General features: G+C 42.6%; 1 protein-coding gene across 1 annotated transcript; it reads right to left on the reverse strand.

Moving 5' to 3' along the window:
• Positions 1–11,356: 11,356 nt before the first annotated feature.
• LOC127346965 (uncharacterized) lies at positions 11,357–20,951 on the reverse strand. Its single transcript, XM_051373201.1, has 11 exons — positions 20,536–20,951; positions 19,779–19,896; positions 18,681–18,988; positions 18,455–18,586; positions 18,278–18,376; positions 17,560–18,088; positions 15,817–15,955; positions 12,766–12,905; positions 12,548–12,673; positions 12,332–12,458; positions 11,357–11,578 (listed from the first exon to the last, which is right to left on the reverse strand). The coding sequence occupies exons 1-11, from the start codon at positions 20,934–20,936 to the stop codon at positions 11,523–11,525; spliced, it is 2,175 nt and encodes a 724-aa protein (XP_051229161.1). The 5' UTR covers positions 20,937–20,951; the 3' UTR covers positions 11,357–11,522.
• Between the last annotated feature and the right edge of the window lie 188 nt (positions 20,952–21,139).

A 21,139-nucleotide genomic window follows, 5' to 3' on the forward strand; every position in this document is an offset into this window, starting at 1 on the left:
ATGTTGCAGTCCATCACGAAGTTCTTATAACTAGGTGACACTGATTGGAGGACACGATGAATACCCAACTGGTTAGGAATCACTATTCCCAAGTCATTGATCTTCTTCGTGTGCCCAGATATCTTGAGCAGGTGCTCGCTAACGGAGATACCCTCTTCCATCTTGCAACCAAAGAACTGATCTGAGGCTTCATAGCTTTTCACGGCCGCATGAGTTTCAAATATATCTTTGAGCTCACGGACTATCTCACAAGGGTCATGGTTTTCAAAACGCTTCTGAAGCTCTGCCTCTAGGTCGTACAAGATGGCGCACTGAACCTGGGAGTAGTGAACTTTCCAAGTTTGGTAAACATTTTTTACCTCATCGGGAGCATTTTCTGCGGGTGGGGCACCTAGCGGTGCATCGAGCACATATTGCAGTTTTCCAGCAGTGAGGACAATCCAATCTGTGAAGTTGCTTCTGCTGTTCTTAAGCTTTTCATTCTCTAGGAACATATTTGCAAAGAGTTTAGACTAAGTTTATGATAAATTGAGTTCGATTTTAATTCTTAAATTAACTAGGTGAACTCCCACTCAAAACAACATCCCTCATATTGTCTTAGTGATTACACGAACCAAATCCACTACACCAAGTGCGATCTTCACGAGAGAAGATGTAGTTTCAAAGGAGATCATTCAAAATGTTCATCATATCATTCATATGACTCATGCTCTACCTTTCGGTATCCCGTGTTCCGAGACCACGTCTGTACATGCTAGGCTCGTCAAGTCTAACCTTAGTATTAGCATGTGCAAATCTGGCTTGCACCCGTTGTATGCACACGTAGAATATATAACACCCGATCATCACGTGATGCTTCGAAACGACGAGTCTTAGCAATGGTGCATACTAAGGATGAACACTTTATTATCTTGATATTTAGTGAGAGGGGTTATCTTATAATGCTACCGTCGCGATCTAAGCAAGATAAGATGCATAAACGATTAACATCACATGCAATTCATAATATGTGATATGGTATGGCCTTTCTTCTTATGCTTTTGATCTCCATCTCCAAAGCACGGACATGATCTCCATCATCACCAGCATGGCATCAAGGTCAGTGGTGCCGCTTCATGGTTGTCCATCACTTATAGCTACTATAACAACTACTTGAAATAAAGCTATTACAAGATGAATAGACACGCAGGTCTTAACAAATTTAAAGACAACCATTAGGCTCCTGCCGGTTACCATAATACAATAATGATCATCTCATACATCAAATATAGTCACAATCACATAGCCATATCACATCACATGCCCCTACAAAAACAAGTTAGATGTCTCTAAAAAGTGTTTGCATGTTTTACGTGGTTTGGGGCGTTCAAGTAAGATCCGATCTATCTATGAACCAAGAACCACAACGCTGATACAAGTGTTGTCAAGTGCAGATTGTAAATTGTATCTTAACTATATATGGTGGGAGAAACTAGCACCCGCTGAGCCACTTATGCAATACAAGTTGCATGTCAAGCATGCAGAAATTCTCATGAACGCGGTCATGTAAGGTTAGCCCGGGCCGCTTCATCCCCCATCCCGCAAGATGCAAAGTACACTAAAATCAAGCGACAACAAAAGCATCAACGCCCACAAAACCATTGTGTACTACTCGTGCAACAGATCTATGCATAGACACGGCTCTAATACCACTGATGGATTCGTTGCATGGAAAACAAAAAATTCCACCGCAAAGACGAATAAATCCAAGATCCAATCTATGGAAAAGCCAAGATCTAATCTATGAGATCGGAGCAACGAGATAGAAGAGAGACTAACCCTCGAAGATCCAAAACCTTAACGAGATCAGATCTCGTGGTTGATGTAGATGATCGTTCCGGTGCTGCAATCCGGTAGCACTTCCGTACTCGGCCACACGTATGGTGTCGATGAAGTCCTTACTCTCCCCGTTCCAGCGAGCAGCGGAGATGGTAGATCCCCTCGGAATCCTAGCAGCATGACGGCGTGGTGGTGGTGGAGGAGAAGATTCTGCAGGGCTTCGCCAAGCCGGTGCAGATTGTATGTGGAGGAGGAGAGGTGGCGGCTAGGATTGGAGGATAACGGAGGGCTGCGTCCCCTGCCCCCTCCCCTCTTTATATAGGGGGGAGCCAAGCCAGGGTTGCCTTGGCCCCTCCTCCAAGCCCTAGGGTCGACGCACCAAGTCTTCCCCCCTTTGGGCTTTCCCCAAAACCCTAGGGGGTTGTCCGACCTGGGCCTTGAGGATGTGGTGCGCCTGGCCCATTAGGGATGGGATGCACCCCTCAGCTCATGTGGCCCCTCCCGGGGTCATGGGCCCACTGGTGGCCTCTCCGGAACCTTGTAGAAACTTCTCGGTCTTCCACCGGAAAATTCCCGAACTTTTCCGAACCCCAGAAATTAACTTTCCTTATATGAATATTATTCTCCGGACCATTCCGGACCTCCTCGTGATGTCCTGGATCCCATTCGAGACTCCAAAAATCATTCAGTCTCCATCTCATATTCCAAATCTACTATACGACATCGAACCTTAAGTGTGTCACCCTACGGTTCGTGAACTATGCGGACATGATCGAGAATCCTCTCCGATCAATAACCAATAGCGGGACTTGGAGATCCATAATGGCTCCCACATATTCAATGATAACTTAGTGATCGAATGAACCATTAACATATGATATCGATTCCCTTTGTCATGTGATACTTTACCTATCTGAGATTTGATCATCGGTATCTCTATACCTAGTTCAACCTCGTTACCGACAAGTACTCTTTACTCGTACTGTGGTATGTCATCTCTTGTGACCTTGTCACATGCTTGCAAGCTAATTAGATGTCATTCCACCAAGAGGGCCCAGAGAATATCTATCCATCATCAGGATGGACAAATCCCTCTCTTGATCCATATGCATCAACTCATACTTTCCGAATACTTAATCCCATCTTTATAACCACCCATTTACGTAGTGGCGTTTGATGTAATCAAAGTACCCATCCGGTACAAGTGATTTACATGATCTCATGGTTGAAGGATTAGGTTACTATGTATCGAAAGCTTATAGCAAGATGAACTTAATGACTTGATCTTATGCTACGCTTATTATGGGTGTGTGTCCATAATATCATTCTCCCAATGACATAACCTTGTTATTAACAACATCCAATATTCATGATCAGGAAACCATGATCATCTATTAATCAACAAGCTAGTTTAACAAGAGGCTTACTAGGGACTATTTTATGTTTACATAACACACAAGTATTAATGTTTCAATTTAATGCAATTATAGCATGGGATGCAAACATTCATCATAAACACAAAGATATAATAATAACCACTTTATTATTACCTCTTGGGCATATCTCCAACACTTGCTAGGAACGATATTGAACTAGGTATGGTGATACTGACATCGAATCTCGAGCAAGTATCGCGAGATAATGGGAATGGAATGTGGGGCTGTTTGAATCATTGACATCGTGGTTCAACCGATAAAGATATGTGTTGAATATATGGAAATAATTACGGATATATAGGTCTCGCTATTGACTATTTATCGAAGAGGTGTCTGGATCATGTCCATAGATTCTCGAACTCGTAGGGTCACACACTTAACGCTCAATATCGCTAGGGTAGAAATGATATATTAATAATGGTGAGAACGAATATTGTTCGGAGTCTCGAATGGGATCCAAGACATCACGAAGAGCTTTGGAATGGTATGGAGAATAAGATTCATATAAGGGAAAGTGAGTTTAGGGTTCTAGAAATGTTTGGGTTTTTCCGGTATCGGGGAAGTTCTAGAAGGTTCCGAAAGGGCCAATAGTGGGGCCCACGCCTCCCGAGTGGCCCATATGGACCAAGTGGTAGTGCCTAGGCCTACATGGGCTTGGGGCATAAGCCCCACAAGGTCCATGCGGCCAGCCTAAGGGAAACCCTTCCTACTGAAGTAAACTTAAGGGCTAAATTTCCTCCCTTTGGCCGCCAGCCCCACCTAACTTGGAGGGGGGCAAGTTGGCTGAATCCTAGTCTATATAAAGAGGGGGGAAAGGGGAATGATTGGACTGGATCGCGAGGAGTACCACTACATTGTCCATGTTAAATACGCTTCCGCTTTGCAATCTACAAGGGTACTTGGATCAATATCTTTCGCGTTGTTGCTGGCATCTTCATAGATTGGATCTTGGCCTTTTTCTAGATTGGATCTTGAATTCGTTCGCATCTCATAGGAATTTTTTGTTTTCTATTTGTGTCAATCCCATCATTCCCAGCATATAGAAAAAATATATAATGCAGTAGCATAAGAGATGGAACTAGAAGCCCACAATGACCAAGAAACATTAAGGGCGTGAGTGTTGTTCAGGCCTCTTTTGAGGCTCCCTTGCGCATGTACCTGGGGAGTATGTCCAGGGTAAAATGGTCCAAAAGCTACGTTGTGAAGTTCGTTTGGTTGTCCAGAAGATAGTTTCATGCATGGGAGAGGGAGCGGTATCACCAGTGTTTGGTTGATTGCGTTACAACATTCCATCAAAGGCAAAAGCTACACACTATCGTTTGGTTTCAACGCTAACCAATGATATATGGCAACCTCTTTATTTGAGTGGTAAGCTTACCTAACATATAGCACACACTACTGCTGATAGAACAATGACTTAAGATTGACATTTCATCTTAAGGGGGGTGGTACTGTCTAATAGAAGTTACCATAATAACTGATGCACCACGAGCTAACCCAAAAAAACTACAATTCGTAATGCATCAGAAGTTCATCATCGAAGGGGTTAACTACCTCCCAAAATATTACAGTCCAGACATCAAGTTTTGATCAGTGCCTAACTAGTGGAATGCAAATTGGATCAGCTCCTAAAATGTACTTGACCTCAAAAGATCATGACCACCATTGGACACAGCTGCAAAGTAGTACCACTAACAATGGTGCTTGCGCGACCATGTCCTAAGCCAGATCCTCCTCTCTGATCATGTCATCCCAGCGTAGTTGCTACCATGGGCCTTGTTGTTCACAAGGTAGTTGATAAAAGCCACAAGTTTGCGGAGAGTGAATCGAATCTTGTTACGCATAAACATTGGATCGAATATCATCTTCATCTGTTGGTAGTCCATTATGGGTGTGTTCAGCAAATCTTTGTGCTTCGGGGAATGGTGAGATTTAGGATACATTACGTTAGTTGAGCTCACCAAAAGGGAATGAACAAGTAAAACAATAATGCAGTGATATGCAAGCTAACCATGAGGTATACCTTCAACTTGTCCTTGTTACATTTAGTGTGATCTAGAGAACATATAAGATCAAAAAGTCTATCGTTAGTGCAAACAACGCAATAGCTTCTATAAGAGCAAAGCCAAAATAAAATTTCACTCCTTAAACATTCCTAATCTTGCACACAAGCACACATCTCTTTCTCCACTTCCTCGGGTGGTTGTTCACCTGAGTAGGGGTGACTGTAAGGCCTATAGTCAAGACCATCATTGCAAACATCTAGCACAAAACATGTTCAACATTTTATCATTGTTGTCGACAAACCTAGGGAAAGAGCAATTGTTCATCAAGGTTGTCACAACACAAGAATTAGCATCATCATCTTCATTGCAAGCAATACATGGGAAAGAGCAATTGTTCGACATATTGCAAGCAATAGGATAGAAATCGAAACACTCATAGCATGGCATGGACATATTATCATAAGCAACTACTTCCACATGATCAACAATGGTGGTATCACAAGTATCACAAGGGAAAGTGAAAGAAGCATATGACATGGCAATAGGATCATCCAACTCATGCAAGCACTCACAAATCATCATGTCCACTAGTGGGATCATGGCATCATCAACACCCATATAGGTACCTTTGTAGTCCGACTCATTTGAAGTGGGTGTTGTGGAAGAGGTAGGCTCCATGTGGCCTCCATGTTCATCTTCAATCAAGCATGGTGTGATAGCATCATCTTCATGCACCATGTACATCTTCTCCATGATCGGGAACTCGTCATCCATGGGACCTAATGAGACACAAGGAAACACACTAGAGGTAGAGGGTAAGTTGTTAGAATTCGAAATGGCCTCACATGACCTATCAACTACTACTCTCATCTCACATGGTGTATCACTCATGCTCTCGAAGTGTATGCACTCAAGCTCACATATAGTGGATGCACTCATCTCACATATAGTGGAGTCGCTCATCTCACATATAGTGGAGTCGCTCATCGCACATATAGTGGAGTCCCTCATCTCCATGGCAATGACGTCGTCGATGTCCGAGCAACCTAGCAAAGAGGATGACAACACAAGAGGAGTAGAGGTTAAGTTGTTAGAAATCAAAGCATCCTCACTCAACTCATGGGGTGTGTCGCTCTTGCTCTCAAGGTGTTTGAAGTAGGATTTGCACTCGGCTTTATCTTTGGTGGTCATCTTGGCTATTTGATCATCTAATTTGGCAAAGTAGGCTCTCATCGCGGCTTGTTCTTGTGGTGTCATTTTGGGTGGCTCTCACTAGGAAGGGTGTATGTATGTGGTGGAAGGAAAATTACCAAAAGGTCAAAACTCGCAAACCAAAATCGAGAAAATGGTTCAAGTTAGAGAATAACCGATATGTACTCACACACACACTCAAAGCACACGCAAAAGGCTAAGAACTCTATATGGTGGTAGGTGAGGAAGTGGATAGCAAACGAAAAGAACCAAAGAAAATGTCTATTGTCAAATGTGGGTAAGATCCAAAGTCAAATGTCAAAAGCGGTGATCTATGTCAAGGAAACACGGAAACACACACAAGGAAGAACAATGGGGTTAGCGCGACCAAGGAAGTGAGCAAGTAACAAAGATGGTCCTAACGAAGACTATAAGCTCGGTGTCGCGCCAACACAAGAGAGACCGTAGCTTGGTTGCATATGAGAGAAGCAACTAGATTTGCACAAATGCCACTCTTCTCTTATCTCTCTTAGTGCTCACAAGCTTTGGACTCTTTTGTGTATAGGTGTCACTCACACACTTTTTCTTTTTGTATTTTTCTTTCTTTTTCTCACTATGTAAGGATACTACTATCTATGTAAGTATGTCACACTTATTTTGCTTATCTTTTCACACGAGCTTGCTTCGAAGCTTTGCTCAACACACGCACACCCTCACGGTCGGGACGCTTGCGCAATGCTTCGCAACACTAGAAAGCCACTCTCGATAGGAAAGGTACGCAAAAGAGGTTGGGGCTACAAGTTAGGAGCAAGTTATACCACTTGATGATGGTGGCCGACGATCTTGAACTTGCTATGGTGGAGGTGTCAAATGAACCACTTGGATCTTCGGGGTGCCATCGTCGTTGTCGATGTTGCGGAAGCTTTGTGGTAGCTGAAATGGCACTCAAACCGAAGTCCAAACACAAGGGGGTTAGTACCAAAACGAAAAACGAAGGTTGCTGTCAAAATTTTGGCCAGGCGGAACTTCCGGTCCTGAGGGGCGGAACTTCCGGTCCCCGGGCGGAACTTCCGGTCGTTCCGGGCGGAACTTCCGGTCGCAATCAGATCTGCGGGCTGTTCGTCGATTTGGGCAGAAATCCGGGCCGAAATCCTTCGAATTCGAGGAAAATTTGGCACTAGAAGCTGTGGGAAGGTGGGGGAATTGCAGATCAACACCAAAGACAAGTTTCCATTGGAGCAAAACCACAAATAACTCAACAAATCGCGAGATCGATCCAAGGCCAATTTGGGGCTATTTTTTGGGAAAAAAATTTGGAAATTTTTTTGGGCGAAATTGGTGGAATTGGGGGATGTGGGGGTCAAATCCGTGGCAACCAAAGAGCTGCTGATACCATATGATACGGGCTAAGCCCGAGGGTGTGCCCAATCTTCACGGTTTGACCCGGGTGAGTGTGATTGCGGAGGGGGATTCGTGGGGAAGTGGATGAACGCGAAGAACACGATACAAACACACGCACACACACACAAATCGGTTATCCTCGTTGGCCCGAACCACCAACTCGATAGAAGTGCGAGAGAAAGACTAAAGGTAGAATCTCTTGCAAAAGATCGACAAATCCAAATAGAATTCCCAAAGAGCAAAAGACCAACTAAGAATAGAGTTGCAAAGCAAGAGATTCTCAATTGATAGAATTACTAGAATGGGAAAAGATCTGGATAAGGAGGGATACAATAGATGGGTAATCTAAGGTGGGGGTTTCCCAAATCCACTAAGGGATAATAGAGGCATAAGCCAATTCATCTAAACATCATCTCTCCCTCGTGAAGGTGGGGGTAGGTGTCTATTTATAGGCAAGGGGATGAAGGGGTAAGTTACAAGCCAAAGGGGGCTGAGATCTGGCTGAGGTTCGATGGGGCGGAAGTTCCGGCCGTCCTGGGCGGAAGTTCTGGTCCTGGGCGGAAGTTCCGGCCATCAGGGGCGGAAGTTCCGGCCGCAGCTCTTCAGCATGAGCATCTTCAGTCTTGGATGGAATCTGGGCGGAAGTTCCGGCTGTGTCGGGCGGAAGATCCGGCCTGGAGCGTCCAGCTCCTCTTTCTCCTTCTCTTCCATGCTTCCGTGACATCGTCCTTGCGTCCTCGGGTCTCCATGGCATCCTCTCTTCCCTCCGTACTTGTCGTTGAGCTCCTATCATCAAGGTATGACGGAGTATGAAGTAGTATATCGTTCCACATAGGCGATTGTAGGCACGCATAAAGGAGAAGATTCACCTTTGCGTGTCGTCTTGGCGATGAAGCATATGATGCGGTGAAGACCGAAGGTCGGGCTGCATCACAACTTCTCCAACATTATTAGAATCGCCATGATATAAGCAAATACAAAGTTGTCTGCATTTATAACAATAATTAATTAGTTTTTATTAGGTATAAAATATGAATCAACATGACATGTCGATGTGAGAAGATATCAAAAGGAGATCATGTGGCCAAATTCATACTTATCTTGTGATGGGTTGCTTTGAATTATTGGTATGCGCGGATCACATTGGTCTACTGAAAGAAATGGGCACATCGCATCAACTAGTTCACGTTGTTATGACTCAATATTCTTCGGGAGCGGCACTGACCTCGGCACCTCTTCCGAGCTAGGGAACAAAACCAACTCAAGTTAAGTATACAACAACCTAGGCTAGACAGGCAAGGCACTCTAGGGGGAATCGAACCCACAACCCCAAGGTTATGAGCCTTGTGAGCTACCAAACTTCTCTACCTATCCTCTTAAACTAAAGAGATGGACTAGTGTTCTGGGAGTGGTGTTTTGGAACATGGAAGCATATGCTCCCTATATTTTGAAATGCATCTTACACATATTTTAAATTTGAAAAAAAATAAACAAAAAATTTGCGCGTACATTTTCACGTGCTAAGCGCTCACAAAGTCGTTTCATAAAAAATAAACTTATCATGTGACGTGTGTAAAAAGATAAAATTTAGTGCTAAAACAATGCTTTTCATAAGATAAGTTTTCTCTTTTTTACATAGGCCACAAAAAATATTATTTTTTCGTGAAACTTGATGTACACACATATATTATGGAGATGTACATGTAGAATTTTTTGTCTAAAATTTTCCACACTTTGAAATATGTTTTGTTGGTAGAGGGAGCATACGCACCCGGGAGCCGAATTGAATTTCCGTCTCTACCTTATATACATAAATAGAATAGTTCATTTATACATAATGCTGAAGAGGGCTCTTCTATGATCATCGGTTCCAAAAATCCATACAAATGCGTCACGATGGCAATTTTATGCACGGATATGGGTATCCACGGATATTCGACCCGCCAGGCACGGGTATGGAGGATTGGTTGTGTCCATGGATTTCATGGGATGGATATCCGATAATTCATGGAGCGGGCACGGGCAGAGCTTTTGCTCCATGGATATTCGATGGATATCCAACTAATATGTGGAACCCACATGTCAGCGACACATGCGATTTTACCTACGATTGGCTGTCCTTTTTAGGCCCAAATCACCAAACCCTTAATTTAAGCCTTAATGATTTTATACTATAAATAATCACGAACCGTCTTGTGCTGATAGGGCTTCCGTCGGCCGCATTGACTGTGGATCTTCGTTGATTGCTCCGCCTCCTCAGTAATGTGATATATTGTTGCTTTGATATTCCTATGAAGTGTTGACATAATTACGGTTGAAATGTTATTGAAATAATGTCGAAATGCTGCCAAAATATTCATGTTAGCTTATTATTGATGAAATGCAAGTGAAATATTGCTGAAATGGTACTCAAATTTTATGGGCATGGATATCCAGGTATCCATCGGATTTGGATTTGGGGCGACATCCATGCCCACGGATACTTTCGTGAACGGGGCAGAGCGAGGCTGATGGATTTGGGCATGGATCTGGTTTTTCTATATCCATCCAAACCCGCTCCATTGCCATCCTTACAAATGCGAAAGGATGTTTTATCCTTACCAACTAGATCTCGTTACACCTATAACAACATTCATAAACCATAAGATCTTTTTCTAAAATTCCACATCTCATATTGACTCTACCATTCCTAGCTTTGGCCACCAAGTCTAATCTGACCTATCTCAAATAAGATCTTTTAGTATCAATTGGTTAGGCATCCCTCCTCTTTGTTTGCATAAGGCCACTAGCCATCTAGTATTCTAGTGTTCCATATCCTTCATCTTTGGATTAACAAGATGATTTGTTGTAAATGTTATAATATTTTCTTCATTCTTGATAAAACTTTTTACTCCCTCCATTCCTATGAGTAGGACGCACGCGCATTACAAGATAAACTTTAACCGAAAGAAATGAGTAACCATATGTCGATTATATAGTACATAATTGATATTGTTAGATTCCTTTTGAAAATTCGCAAAAAAAATGTTCCTAATAAAGATATATCTAGATATATTTTCGTTTTAGGTACATTCATACTAATAACAAGTAATATGAATCGTTCCCTCAAAAAAAAGTAATATGAATTGGAGGGAGTACTACATTTGTAAACTTCAACATTTTTGCTGAAACTTAAGAGGTGCAGAACAACCCTATGAAAGGTAAGGATTGGCATTCAGGTTACCTCATTCACTTTATGATCAATACGATCTTGTTTGTTTCTCACATACAATCTTGGTTGAGTTAAGTACACAGAAAACATAACAAAATTTCTATTGAAAGCGGCAGAAATTGGGTTTCTCGGCCGTGCCTGCGTAAAGTGAATTGATTGCACTTGTGCGCGTTAACATGGAACTGATGGCCTGGTGGCTGATGCAGAAAGAGGCTCCCAAGAACGAACTGAAAGAGACAGCAGACACCTTTTGCTCCCGGACTTGCTGAACGAGGAGTAAAGCGCTACACACCTTTGTGCGGAGACAAACTAGCAAAGTTATTTTATTTCTGGCAATACATCAGTTCAGATCGAAGTAGCGATTAAGCGACCGCCAAATTACATGATTTTACAGGGTTTCCTCAGCCTCTGCCATCTGATGCTACTCAGTGTAACACTATACATTGCAATGCGCATATCTTACATAATGACACATCGAGCTACTCCTTTCTGATCCACTCTTTGATCATCATGACCTGCAGAAAAATGGTAGCAGGTTTAGAATCGGTACTGATAAGCATGTCGTGAATATTGAGAAACGATGAACGTCATTAATTTGTTAGGGAACTTCGGTCGGAAAACTTAAAATGCAGGCCGATCTACACGTAGCCCTTTATTTGCAAACACTTAGAATTCATATTTCAAAGTATTAAAAAATCTAAAACAAAATTCTAAAGATAGCCAATGATGTATACTACAATGGTGTAAAATCTCAATACAAACGCCTTCATATTCTAGGCTACACAAAAATGACAAATTTTATAGTGAATAGTGCACATTTTAAGACTATAAAATTTGTAAGATTTTGTCAATTTCGTGTAGCCTAGAATACAAACAGTTTGTATTGATATTTTACACTATTGTAGCATACATCTTTGCCTCCTACAGAATTTTGTTTCAGATTTATTTTAAACTTTAAAATACGAATTTTGAGTGTTTGAAAATAAAGAGCTACATGTGGCTCGGCCTCTGAAACGCCACACTCCGGACTTGTACTGATTGCAAGTAATAAAGTAGGTCACTGCTGGGTATTCTATAGCTTGTGGCTTGTAGAAATTGCATGCAACAATAACTGCATTGACTTCTGGAAACTACTTGCAGCTAGAATCACTTGACATGAGAGAATGGAGTTAAGGATTGCCAATTTACTCTCGGCAAGAAATTTCAAAAGTCAAGATCGGTTCCTTCAAGTAGATCTCGGGCACCGAATCAATTAAGAGGGCAGTTACCTTCATGAGGCTGGTGGAGCCTGCGGTTCTGAGGGGTTGACATCTCCTTTTTTAAGCTGATCAGGATGTCCTCCATTGTATGTTCCCTCTGCCAGTTTCCAAGCATGGGAAAACGGCTTGGATCAACCTAGCAAAGTAGCTCGCTGTGAGTACTAAAGCAAAACATCACATCAATAACTTCACCGCAAATTGGGGTTAGTTTATTTGCATAAGTACCACTCCAGTTTCTGGATTCACGCATGTCATATTGACCCTAGCCTGGAATCGGACAGTAGGTGGTTTATCTGGATAATCTGTATCACAAAAAAGCTTCAATTGGTAGATCCGTCCCTCATGAACAGTCTGCAAAACAAAAGGTGAATGCTGTAATCAGTTGATTTGAGCATATGGAAGCAGATGCAGTTAATATCTACTACGGGTATTTTACAACATACATGGGGTGGACCAATAATAGTTCCTGTCCAGGAACGCATATATATGTCATCAGCATCATCCATCCCATAGCTCACAGTTCCATCACCAATGCCCTTCTCACCTCGCTCAAGCTCTTCTAACAGTCTAAAATTTCTGGGAACTGCAGAAGTACAGATAACAGTCAGTACAACCAAAAATACAACAGATTATTATAAGCAGCTCATTCAAGAAGAGGTAAACATGAATCCAATCACATCCTTCTAAACTCTAATTAATGGAAATAAAGGAAAAAAACACGATTCCATGATGTACTAGAATATTGTTGCAGAGAAATCTAATTTCAAAACATCTCATTCTTTTTCGAATACTTATTAATACATTTACACTTTTTAAAACAGTTTCAGAGGTCGTAAAATTGGACTGTAGTGGCTGATTTAAAACTTGTAGTATTGACATAAGCTATCCATTCAAATAGCAGAAAAAATGTGATGTTTAAGGGTAACAATGTTGTGCACCTAGGTCGCAGATAACATAAAACACAACTGAAACAAAAGAAGGTGTAGCACCATAACTCACAGCATTAACCTAGCACTGTAAGAGGACTGCTTAACCTAACGCCCTAAATGTAATCAAGTGCAATGAACAAAATATAGAGGTACTAGAGAGGCACATCATCCCTTGTTTAAGTATTTGGCATATTTGCCTTAGGCAACATTCTTTTCATAAAAGATTATTTGAGTTGCATAAATGCAATGCTTTGCATTCTTGTAGTCTTATAAGCCAGGTTGCAGATGGTCCATGTAGCTAAAATAAGTAGCATTGTGCCCACTGAAATGAAGACGAAGGACTGGGCAAAACTGGCTATCAGTTAGACATGAATGTTAGTTGTTAAGGATTCCAACATTGGCTTCACAGGGATGATTGTCCCAGCTGAAGCATCTAAAATAAACTAAATAATTGGGCTTTTAAATTGTAGAGCTCAAAAGGCAAAGGCTTTTAGTGGACAGGGCCCTTCAGCCTATCGAATAAAGTACCAAGGTGGGCTGCCGGTTAAGCACTGGCTTCAAGTTTTTATTTCTTCAATGGTGGGACATACTCTTAAATCTTAATGGATGGACATCTCTTCATGTGTTGTGTCTTTGCAAGACAAGCATGGTTAAGGTTCATCCTGGCAAAATAGGCTGTTGGTTCCATCCCACGTTGTCACATGCTGGAGTTGGGAATGGTTTAAGAATTGAGGAGCAATGGTAGGCCGGCCATATTTGCCAAGAAAGAGATGGACTAAAATCAGATCTTTGCTAGTTAATAACTCTCACTGATTGGATAATAATGGAGTGTACGGCATCTCTGTATATACAGATGGCTTTCTAAGTCCTTAAGCAGACATATCTCAACTAGAGACCTATCCTATCTCTAGGAAAATTAACTTACCTATCCTAATCTTCCTTATCCCTATTTAGTTTAACATCCAAGTTGTGGTATTTCATTCGGCTAGGGGAGGTCCTATGCCTTGATACAGATGGACATAAGTAGCATATCAAGTATAACAGGTTAGTGGGAATCAACATGAAAATAAGTGTCGATGCCAGGTAGGAAAGAAGTTGAGCTATGATCATATAGTTGGAACTTACTGAAGGAGCAAAATTGGATAAATTTATGAACAGCGCTTTCCTGCTAAGCAATGTACCGCCGCATTAAATAAGATTCCAAAGTTAGGCAGCCTGCCCTGAGCATGAAATGTCTTCCTTAGATTTGTTGGTGGTGGTGGTTTGAGTTTTGTTTAGGTTTTTTGCTACAACCCAAGCTCTGTTTGGGTTTTTTAAAGTAACACAAGAAAGTGATAAGAGAGTCATTGAAAGGACAAACTAGCAGGGAAAGCTTAACTGATTTTGTGGGTATCACTGAGACCAAGCACCTTAGGTGTATGGTTAGGAGTTTTAAGTGACGAATCATGTTTCTAAGTGGAGAGCAAGGAAAAATATATCATTCGTCCAATATAACTCCTACGAGTTATCTTCACAATGTATTTGCTTCGAAATTCGCAAAGCATTCTTTAGCCTCTGTGCAGAAGCACTAGCCTCGTTTGTTTTCGGCTGCTCGTGGCCAGGGTGCCATGCTGGTCACAAACAACTAATGCCAGTGGATTACAGTACAAGTTCATGCTCGTTCCCTAAATCACATAGTTTAGCCGCACAGATAGATAAAAAGAAATCGTAATATTGTTATATCCAAACATGTCCTAGGAGGGGGTTGTGATTCCAAATACTGGGCAGCACTAGAGTATTGATGAGAGTTCTTGATAGAGATAATGACATGTAACAATACTAGGTGCAAGTGCCCAGACCGTAGATATAGCCCGAATATCATGAAATTGCCAAAAAAAGCTTCGATCAAAGATTGCTACTCACAATGTGAACCTAATCCACGTGCGAAAATTCCCAAGAAGAGAGAAACGGCGACAGGCCAGCAAATCCAGCTGGCCCCCCTAAATTCATACTGGTCCATCCATCTAAAACTATACCAATAATTGAGGACTTCACCAGTCTCTGGGTTAGGCACAACAGACCAAACCTCCCAACCATACTTCTTAGTACCATCGGGTTCTCACCAACAGCAACCTGATAACCCTATCCAAAACTAACCCCAGCACAGCAACATTCCACATTTGCTACTGCCCATCATGGAACGGACCGATGGCAATCCTAACGAAACCTGCCTTCGCTGCAGAGTTTCTTGAATTGGATTGTCCATACGGCACGACGGGTTGCTGGTGTCCGAGGACAGAGTTCACGGGAGCATCATTAAGAACTTACTCCGTAGAACGGATTGGGGATTCGGGATCAGCAGCAAATCGCCGAGCCTAACCCAGCAACCCCTCCGCTCCGCTCCCTCCCGAGTTACCTACACTTGAATCATCCCCAAAATCCCACCAAGAACTAGTACTCCACGGCTAGGAAGATCCCGCACACACCTAGCTAGCCGCCCGAATCCGTGTCAACGAAAAAAAAAAAGAACAGGTTCTACAAGAAGCGGTTCGCGAGAAGAGACGGCGGAGAGGGCGAGAGACTGACCGACGACCGGGGCGGATCCCTCGGACCCCATGGAGAACCCCTCTTCCTCCTCCAGCTGCGCGCTTGCGCTGGACTCCGCGGGCGGAGCTGAGCTGAGAGGAGAAGGAATATTCGAAGCCCCGCCGTGAGGTATTTCGGCTCAGAAAAGGAAGAGAGAGCGCAGGCAAATATAGCTGCTGGGGCCGAGGAGCAGCACGAAAGGGGGAGAGCCCGAGTTGTTCAGGATAACTTGGATGCCGGCAAAGCAGTTTCCTTGCCACCGCAGCAATCTAAGCACGGTTTTGGCAAACGGCCAAATTGTGACATAGAATTCACAAATTGTATTGAACATGAATTGGTCCTCCCTTTTGGGAAAAGTTTGGCAAATGTATCGATCTGCGACAGGTGAGGTATAGTAGTACAGAAAGTGTGATGCCTTGCAATTGTGGCAGTGAGACAACCGGTAGCTATAAACAGTTGTCACTTATGTGGCAAAGTTTGATAATTTGCGCCTACAAACCAACCATCTCTAAAGTTGCTTTTTTATGACGAGTTTTTTAGTAGACATCGTATAAAAGCGGGAGCTCACAAACACTCATGTTCACACCCGCCTCTATGATTCTATGAACATCTACGAGAGACTGGATCAGTAAATCTTGAGATTGAGCAAGTCACCACATCCATCTCGTAGTTGGGACGTGTCGTCTCCCACTTAAAGGACATGGCTAAAAAGTTTGGAATAAATCCATAAATCTATGAGCACCCACGTCAAGTCAACCTAGATAGACAGGTTCCGCCACAATGAATTGTAACCAATTGAGAATGCTTGGTTTGCGCTTTGTGATGTCTTGTAATAATCATTGGTCGAACCTTTGCACATGTCATGGTTATTCGTTTACCATGGAATCCGCCGAACATGTTTTCCAAACTGAGCCCGGGAGAAAATATCTTAAGAAAATTTGGAAGGAAGGTCCGGTACAATCTTTGATAATTTGTGTCTAAAGCATAAAATTACTTCTGCGGTCAAATCATTTTTGCATGTCATGTTGTTTTGGTTACTTAGGTTTTATGGAAGCTGCAGAATAGGAATTCAGATAGATTATTTCCTTAAGAAATCTAGCGGATTGAGCCCCTTGTATCAATTTTCACCCGCTTTTCCCAATTCACAAGTCTTTATTTCCTACCGTTGTTGATTGCTCAATTGATAGCAAGAGCAACTAGTGAATTGCCAAATGTATTTTCGACCGGCGCCCTCTCTCTGTCACCGGATTCTTAAACAAAACATTTAGTAGACAAGGGTGCAGAGAAAACAATTGCATGTGTTCCATATTCATTAGACAATATAATACATGTGTAGGTCATATCTTCTCCACTCATTTCGTTTTCAAGGTTGGTGATCGGTCGTAACTGTGCAGATATGCTTGTTGCCATTCATCAATTCCTTGACGAAATCTTCAATCGGATACGTAGTCCCTACAAAAGAATCCTACGGGACTATTTGTACAGGTGATGGGCGAAGAGAGAGAATCCATAAAGATCAAGGGCAAATTATTCATGGACTACCTAACACGTACCGTATAACATTTTAGTCTGACATAAATTATGTTCCTAGATACCATACTCTATGGAAGATGCTGGTAAAAGAACAACAATAGTAAAGCTCCAGTGAAACGTATCTTTGACTGGATATTGTGTCTCTGAACACTGGTAAATTTTACATACTATGAAATTTCACAAATTACCGTCATTTAAAAAAATTGGTTAAGACTTCTTCAGGTTTCTGTTTCTAGTCCCGCTAGAAAACCATGATGAAATCTCGTTGTCATCGTCATCAGATTCAAGCATCTCCATGCTTCTGGGAACACAGAAAGAAGACCGATTGCTTTCTTCTGATACCTCTCTCGGAAGCCCTTGGTTTCCCATGTACATTTCTTCCTTCCATTTCTCCCTCTCGAGAGGTTCTTGCGACAAAGCAGTCCGGCCCCCAACGATGGGAAAACTGTCAAGGAATTTGCACTCCTTATTTATAGGGAGCATGCTGCTCTCGGTGTCATCATCACCTTCCTCTTCTGAGCTCCAGAAATCTGAATCTTCATCGAACAGTGGAGCCTTCTTCTGCAGAATTTGTCGCTTTCTCGGTTGAATGCCATCTTCAACAAATGAAATAGCGGGATGCTTATTCTGCTCCAGATCACGGCGGGGTTCATCAGTGTCTGGGTTGTTTAAGGATTTTGGTCTTTTCCAACCACATCTCAGGCAGAGTGCGTTCCTCTTGAAGTTCAGATAGTTACACCTGGAATCACATGATATATTAATATGTTGATTCTGTGATAGCAAACTACAAAGTCAAATCACAATGCAAAAAGGTTAGTCACATTGTTAACACCATTTTCCCCATTTTCAGTCTCATATTGACATTAGAGATTAAAAGAATGCAATGAATATGCCGATACAATGGTATACAGCAGAAGTAGTCACTCACGAGACACACTCCCACTCTCCTGGACTGAGTAAACGGTTTGTTGGTTTGTCATGACACTGCAAGCATCGTGTATTCTTTGCGAAATTCAAGAAATTGCACCTGAAAATGCAAGATCGGTATAAGAGAGATTATCCCCAGTCCATCTTAAATATGAACTACAGTTATTGGCAGCCTCACCTTTTGCATATCCAATCACCCTTTTTGAGAGGTAGATGGTCTTGGTCCTCATGCATTAACCGGTATCTTTCTTGAAATTCACCATCGCACCGCAAACATTTGATGTTCTTTGCAAAGTTAAGGAAGTTGCATCTGGAAATGAACACATGTTATTCTTCTTTTGAAGAAAAATAAATGCCATTATGTGGATACGAAATACAAGGTAAACAAAAAAAAACCGACATACTTGGGACAATTCCAATCGCCCTGCTTAGTGGGTACAACAGATTGACCCTTTGGCACATGTTGTGCAGCTTTTTCAGTTCCGGAACCAGGTCCCTTGGAATCAAGCTCGACAGACTCATTCAGTAGTTTCTTAACAGATTCTTTAACCGTCTTGTTCAGGCATGCTTTGTTTCCCATATTACCAGTAATGATATCAAGACCATAACTCAGAAGGATGCGCATAACATCCACAGTTCTGCCCACTTCCTCTTTCCGGGCCCTTACATATGCCCTCTCACAACTTCCCCTTAAATTGCATTGGCTGCAAACCTGTCACTCTGTCAGCATAAGGTGATGATACAGGAGATATGCTATATACTGCATAGATTTGTGTCACAAACTTAAAGCAACCAAATTGTCACATATAAATGAAATTACTAAAACTAAAGCATACAGATCAAGGATCCAGCATAGGAGAATAAGATTGCACCATCAGCATGGCAAGTCCGCAACTGAAGGCACAGTTTGAGGCAAGCAAAGTGAACATTGTCTACAGCATGCCAGCATGGCAATTGAAGGCGCAGTTCATGGCAAGCAAACTGAAAATTGTCCTTTGCGGTGGTATACGAATGGATTCGTTGAAAATGAAGCATCAGAATTTAGTGGCAAGTACTAGTTATCAAAAGGGAGAATGAAAAGTCAATAACTCCAAAAAATTCCTAGTTTACAGCACAACATGTTTTAGCATTTAGGTTGAAATCAAAATAATAACTTGCTATGAGATGGTTTACCATGCTCATATACGACACACTGATAGAGTGAAACAAGGCTATTAATGAGGGTACAAGGTTAGTTGATTTAGTCCTCACCATGTATTTTCAGTCAAAGATTTTCAAGGTGCATTTTATAGAAGGAAATTAAAATTGAGTGTTACTTTATATTATTATTATTATCTAAAATCTGAAATATCATGAACTTCACTAAACCTAAGAGGTAAGATAGTTTGCACACACACAGCTTTTACACATTTCCCTGTGTTTAGCAGTTCAAGTATCTGATTCACTTGGTTCAAAAAAGATAATGAAGAGAAATTCATCTTGACATATTTTGATTTACTTACCTCTCCTTCATCAAGTCCTACATGAGCACGCAGCCGCTTCCCAGAATTAACAACTTTCCTGTCAATGCTAGGGCACCCACTACGCAGAGCAACCTGAATATCCCATCTTGATAGATACCTGCAGCATAGCAGGTTCAACTTTAAATGCACGGCACAAGGATATTGTAATGCGCTGCATCAATTTAGGGCCCTTGTAGTTGAGTGTGGCTGAGTGGCCAGACCAACAATAAGGCTGCTCGTTTCAAAAAAAAAAAAAAAAAAAAAAAAAAGCCATGTCCTGAAACTGCCTATTGACCGACACATCCTTCTACAGTTATAGAACATCGTGAGCACCCTGCCTATTTTTGCGCAGAATATATTTTTTCAATCTCTTCGAATTGCTTGATGATACTTTGCTCAACTTTACACAGTAATCAAAGTAGTTTGCACTGGTTACCAACCCCAAAAATACCTATTAGGTAGCTATGCTCTGGAGCTATCTATCAAGACTGTGCATCAGTGATTTGGCATAGTTAGGAAAACTGATGCTAGAAAAGCCAATATTTCCCCCTCCGAGATGCTAGGGCAACCACCTTTGCCTGCACTGCAGTGCCAAATGCAACGAAAACTGCTGGCACATTTCAGCAAACATCTTGCGTGCAGCTAAATGATAGTCCGGGAGACAATGCCAAGTGCCAACGGCCTCGAGGCAAACTTTCCGAGCACAAGAAGCCACACAGGCACACAAGGACGATTGCTCCAAGCTCAGCCACCTCACCTGATGAGCTCCGGGCGCTCGCGGCCGAAGCGGAGGCAGGCGGTGCGGATAAGGTTCGAGTCCTTGGACGGCGAGCCGCCAGCGAAGGCAGAGGGGTCGAGGTGGCCCTTCTGGAGAAGGAGCTCCATCAGAGCCACCCACTCCGGCCACGGGTGCTCGATGTCCACGGCCACCGGTTTGTCCCCCGTGCAAGCGCCGCCACTTCCTGGCTGTTCAGTTACTTGCCATTGCCCCCGTGGTGGTGGTGGTGGCTGTGTTTGTGGGCACGAGAGGTCTAGTTCGTCGATCTCGGAGCGGAGGAAAGCGAGCCTCCGGTCCGGTGGGGGAGGCGGGCGCAAGCTGGAGAACCGCCGGAGGGCAGCGGCAGCGGCCGCGGCCGCGGCGGTGAGACGGCGGTGCATCTCTTGCAAAACCCGGTTCAGTTTTACCAACCGAACACAGTAGCAGGCTAGCAGCCTTTTGAAGCGGCCAGGACCAATCTGATACAGCTTGTTCGACCCAACTAGAGCAGATACTGCTATTGGGATTTCAACTTGTAGTATGTTACATGCATGAACTTCTTTTTTCAGTACTGAATTGATATGAAACTATTACTCTATGTGAA

The sequence above is a fragment of the Lolium perenne genome, chromosome 4 (assembly GCF_019359855.2).
Source record: "Lolium perenne isolate Kyuss_39 chromosome 4, Kyuss_2.0, whole genome shotgun sequence".
In the NCBI taxonomy this organism is placed as follows: domain Eukaryota; kingdom Viridiplantae; phylum Streptophyta; class Magnoliopsida; order Poales; family Poaceae; genus Lolium; species Lolium perenne.

Excerpts from the sequence above, each read along its gene's own strand:
- LOC127346965 (XM_051373201.1), bottom strand. The coding sequence starts at position 20,936 with ATGCACCGCCGTCTCACCGCCGCGGCCGCGGCCGCTGCCGCTGCCCTC. Across the intron at positions 19,897-20,535 it reads GAGCGCCCGGAGCTCATCAG|GTATCTATCAAGATGGGATA; the intron begins GTGAGGTGGCTG and ends GCTATGCTGCAG. Across the intron at positions 12,459-12,547 it reads TGAATCCAGAAACTGGAGTG|GTTGATCCAAGCCGTTTTCC; the intron begins GTACTTATGCAA and ends CTACTTTGCTAG.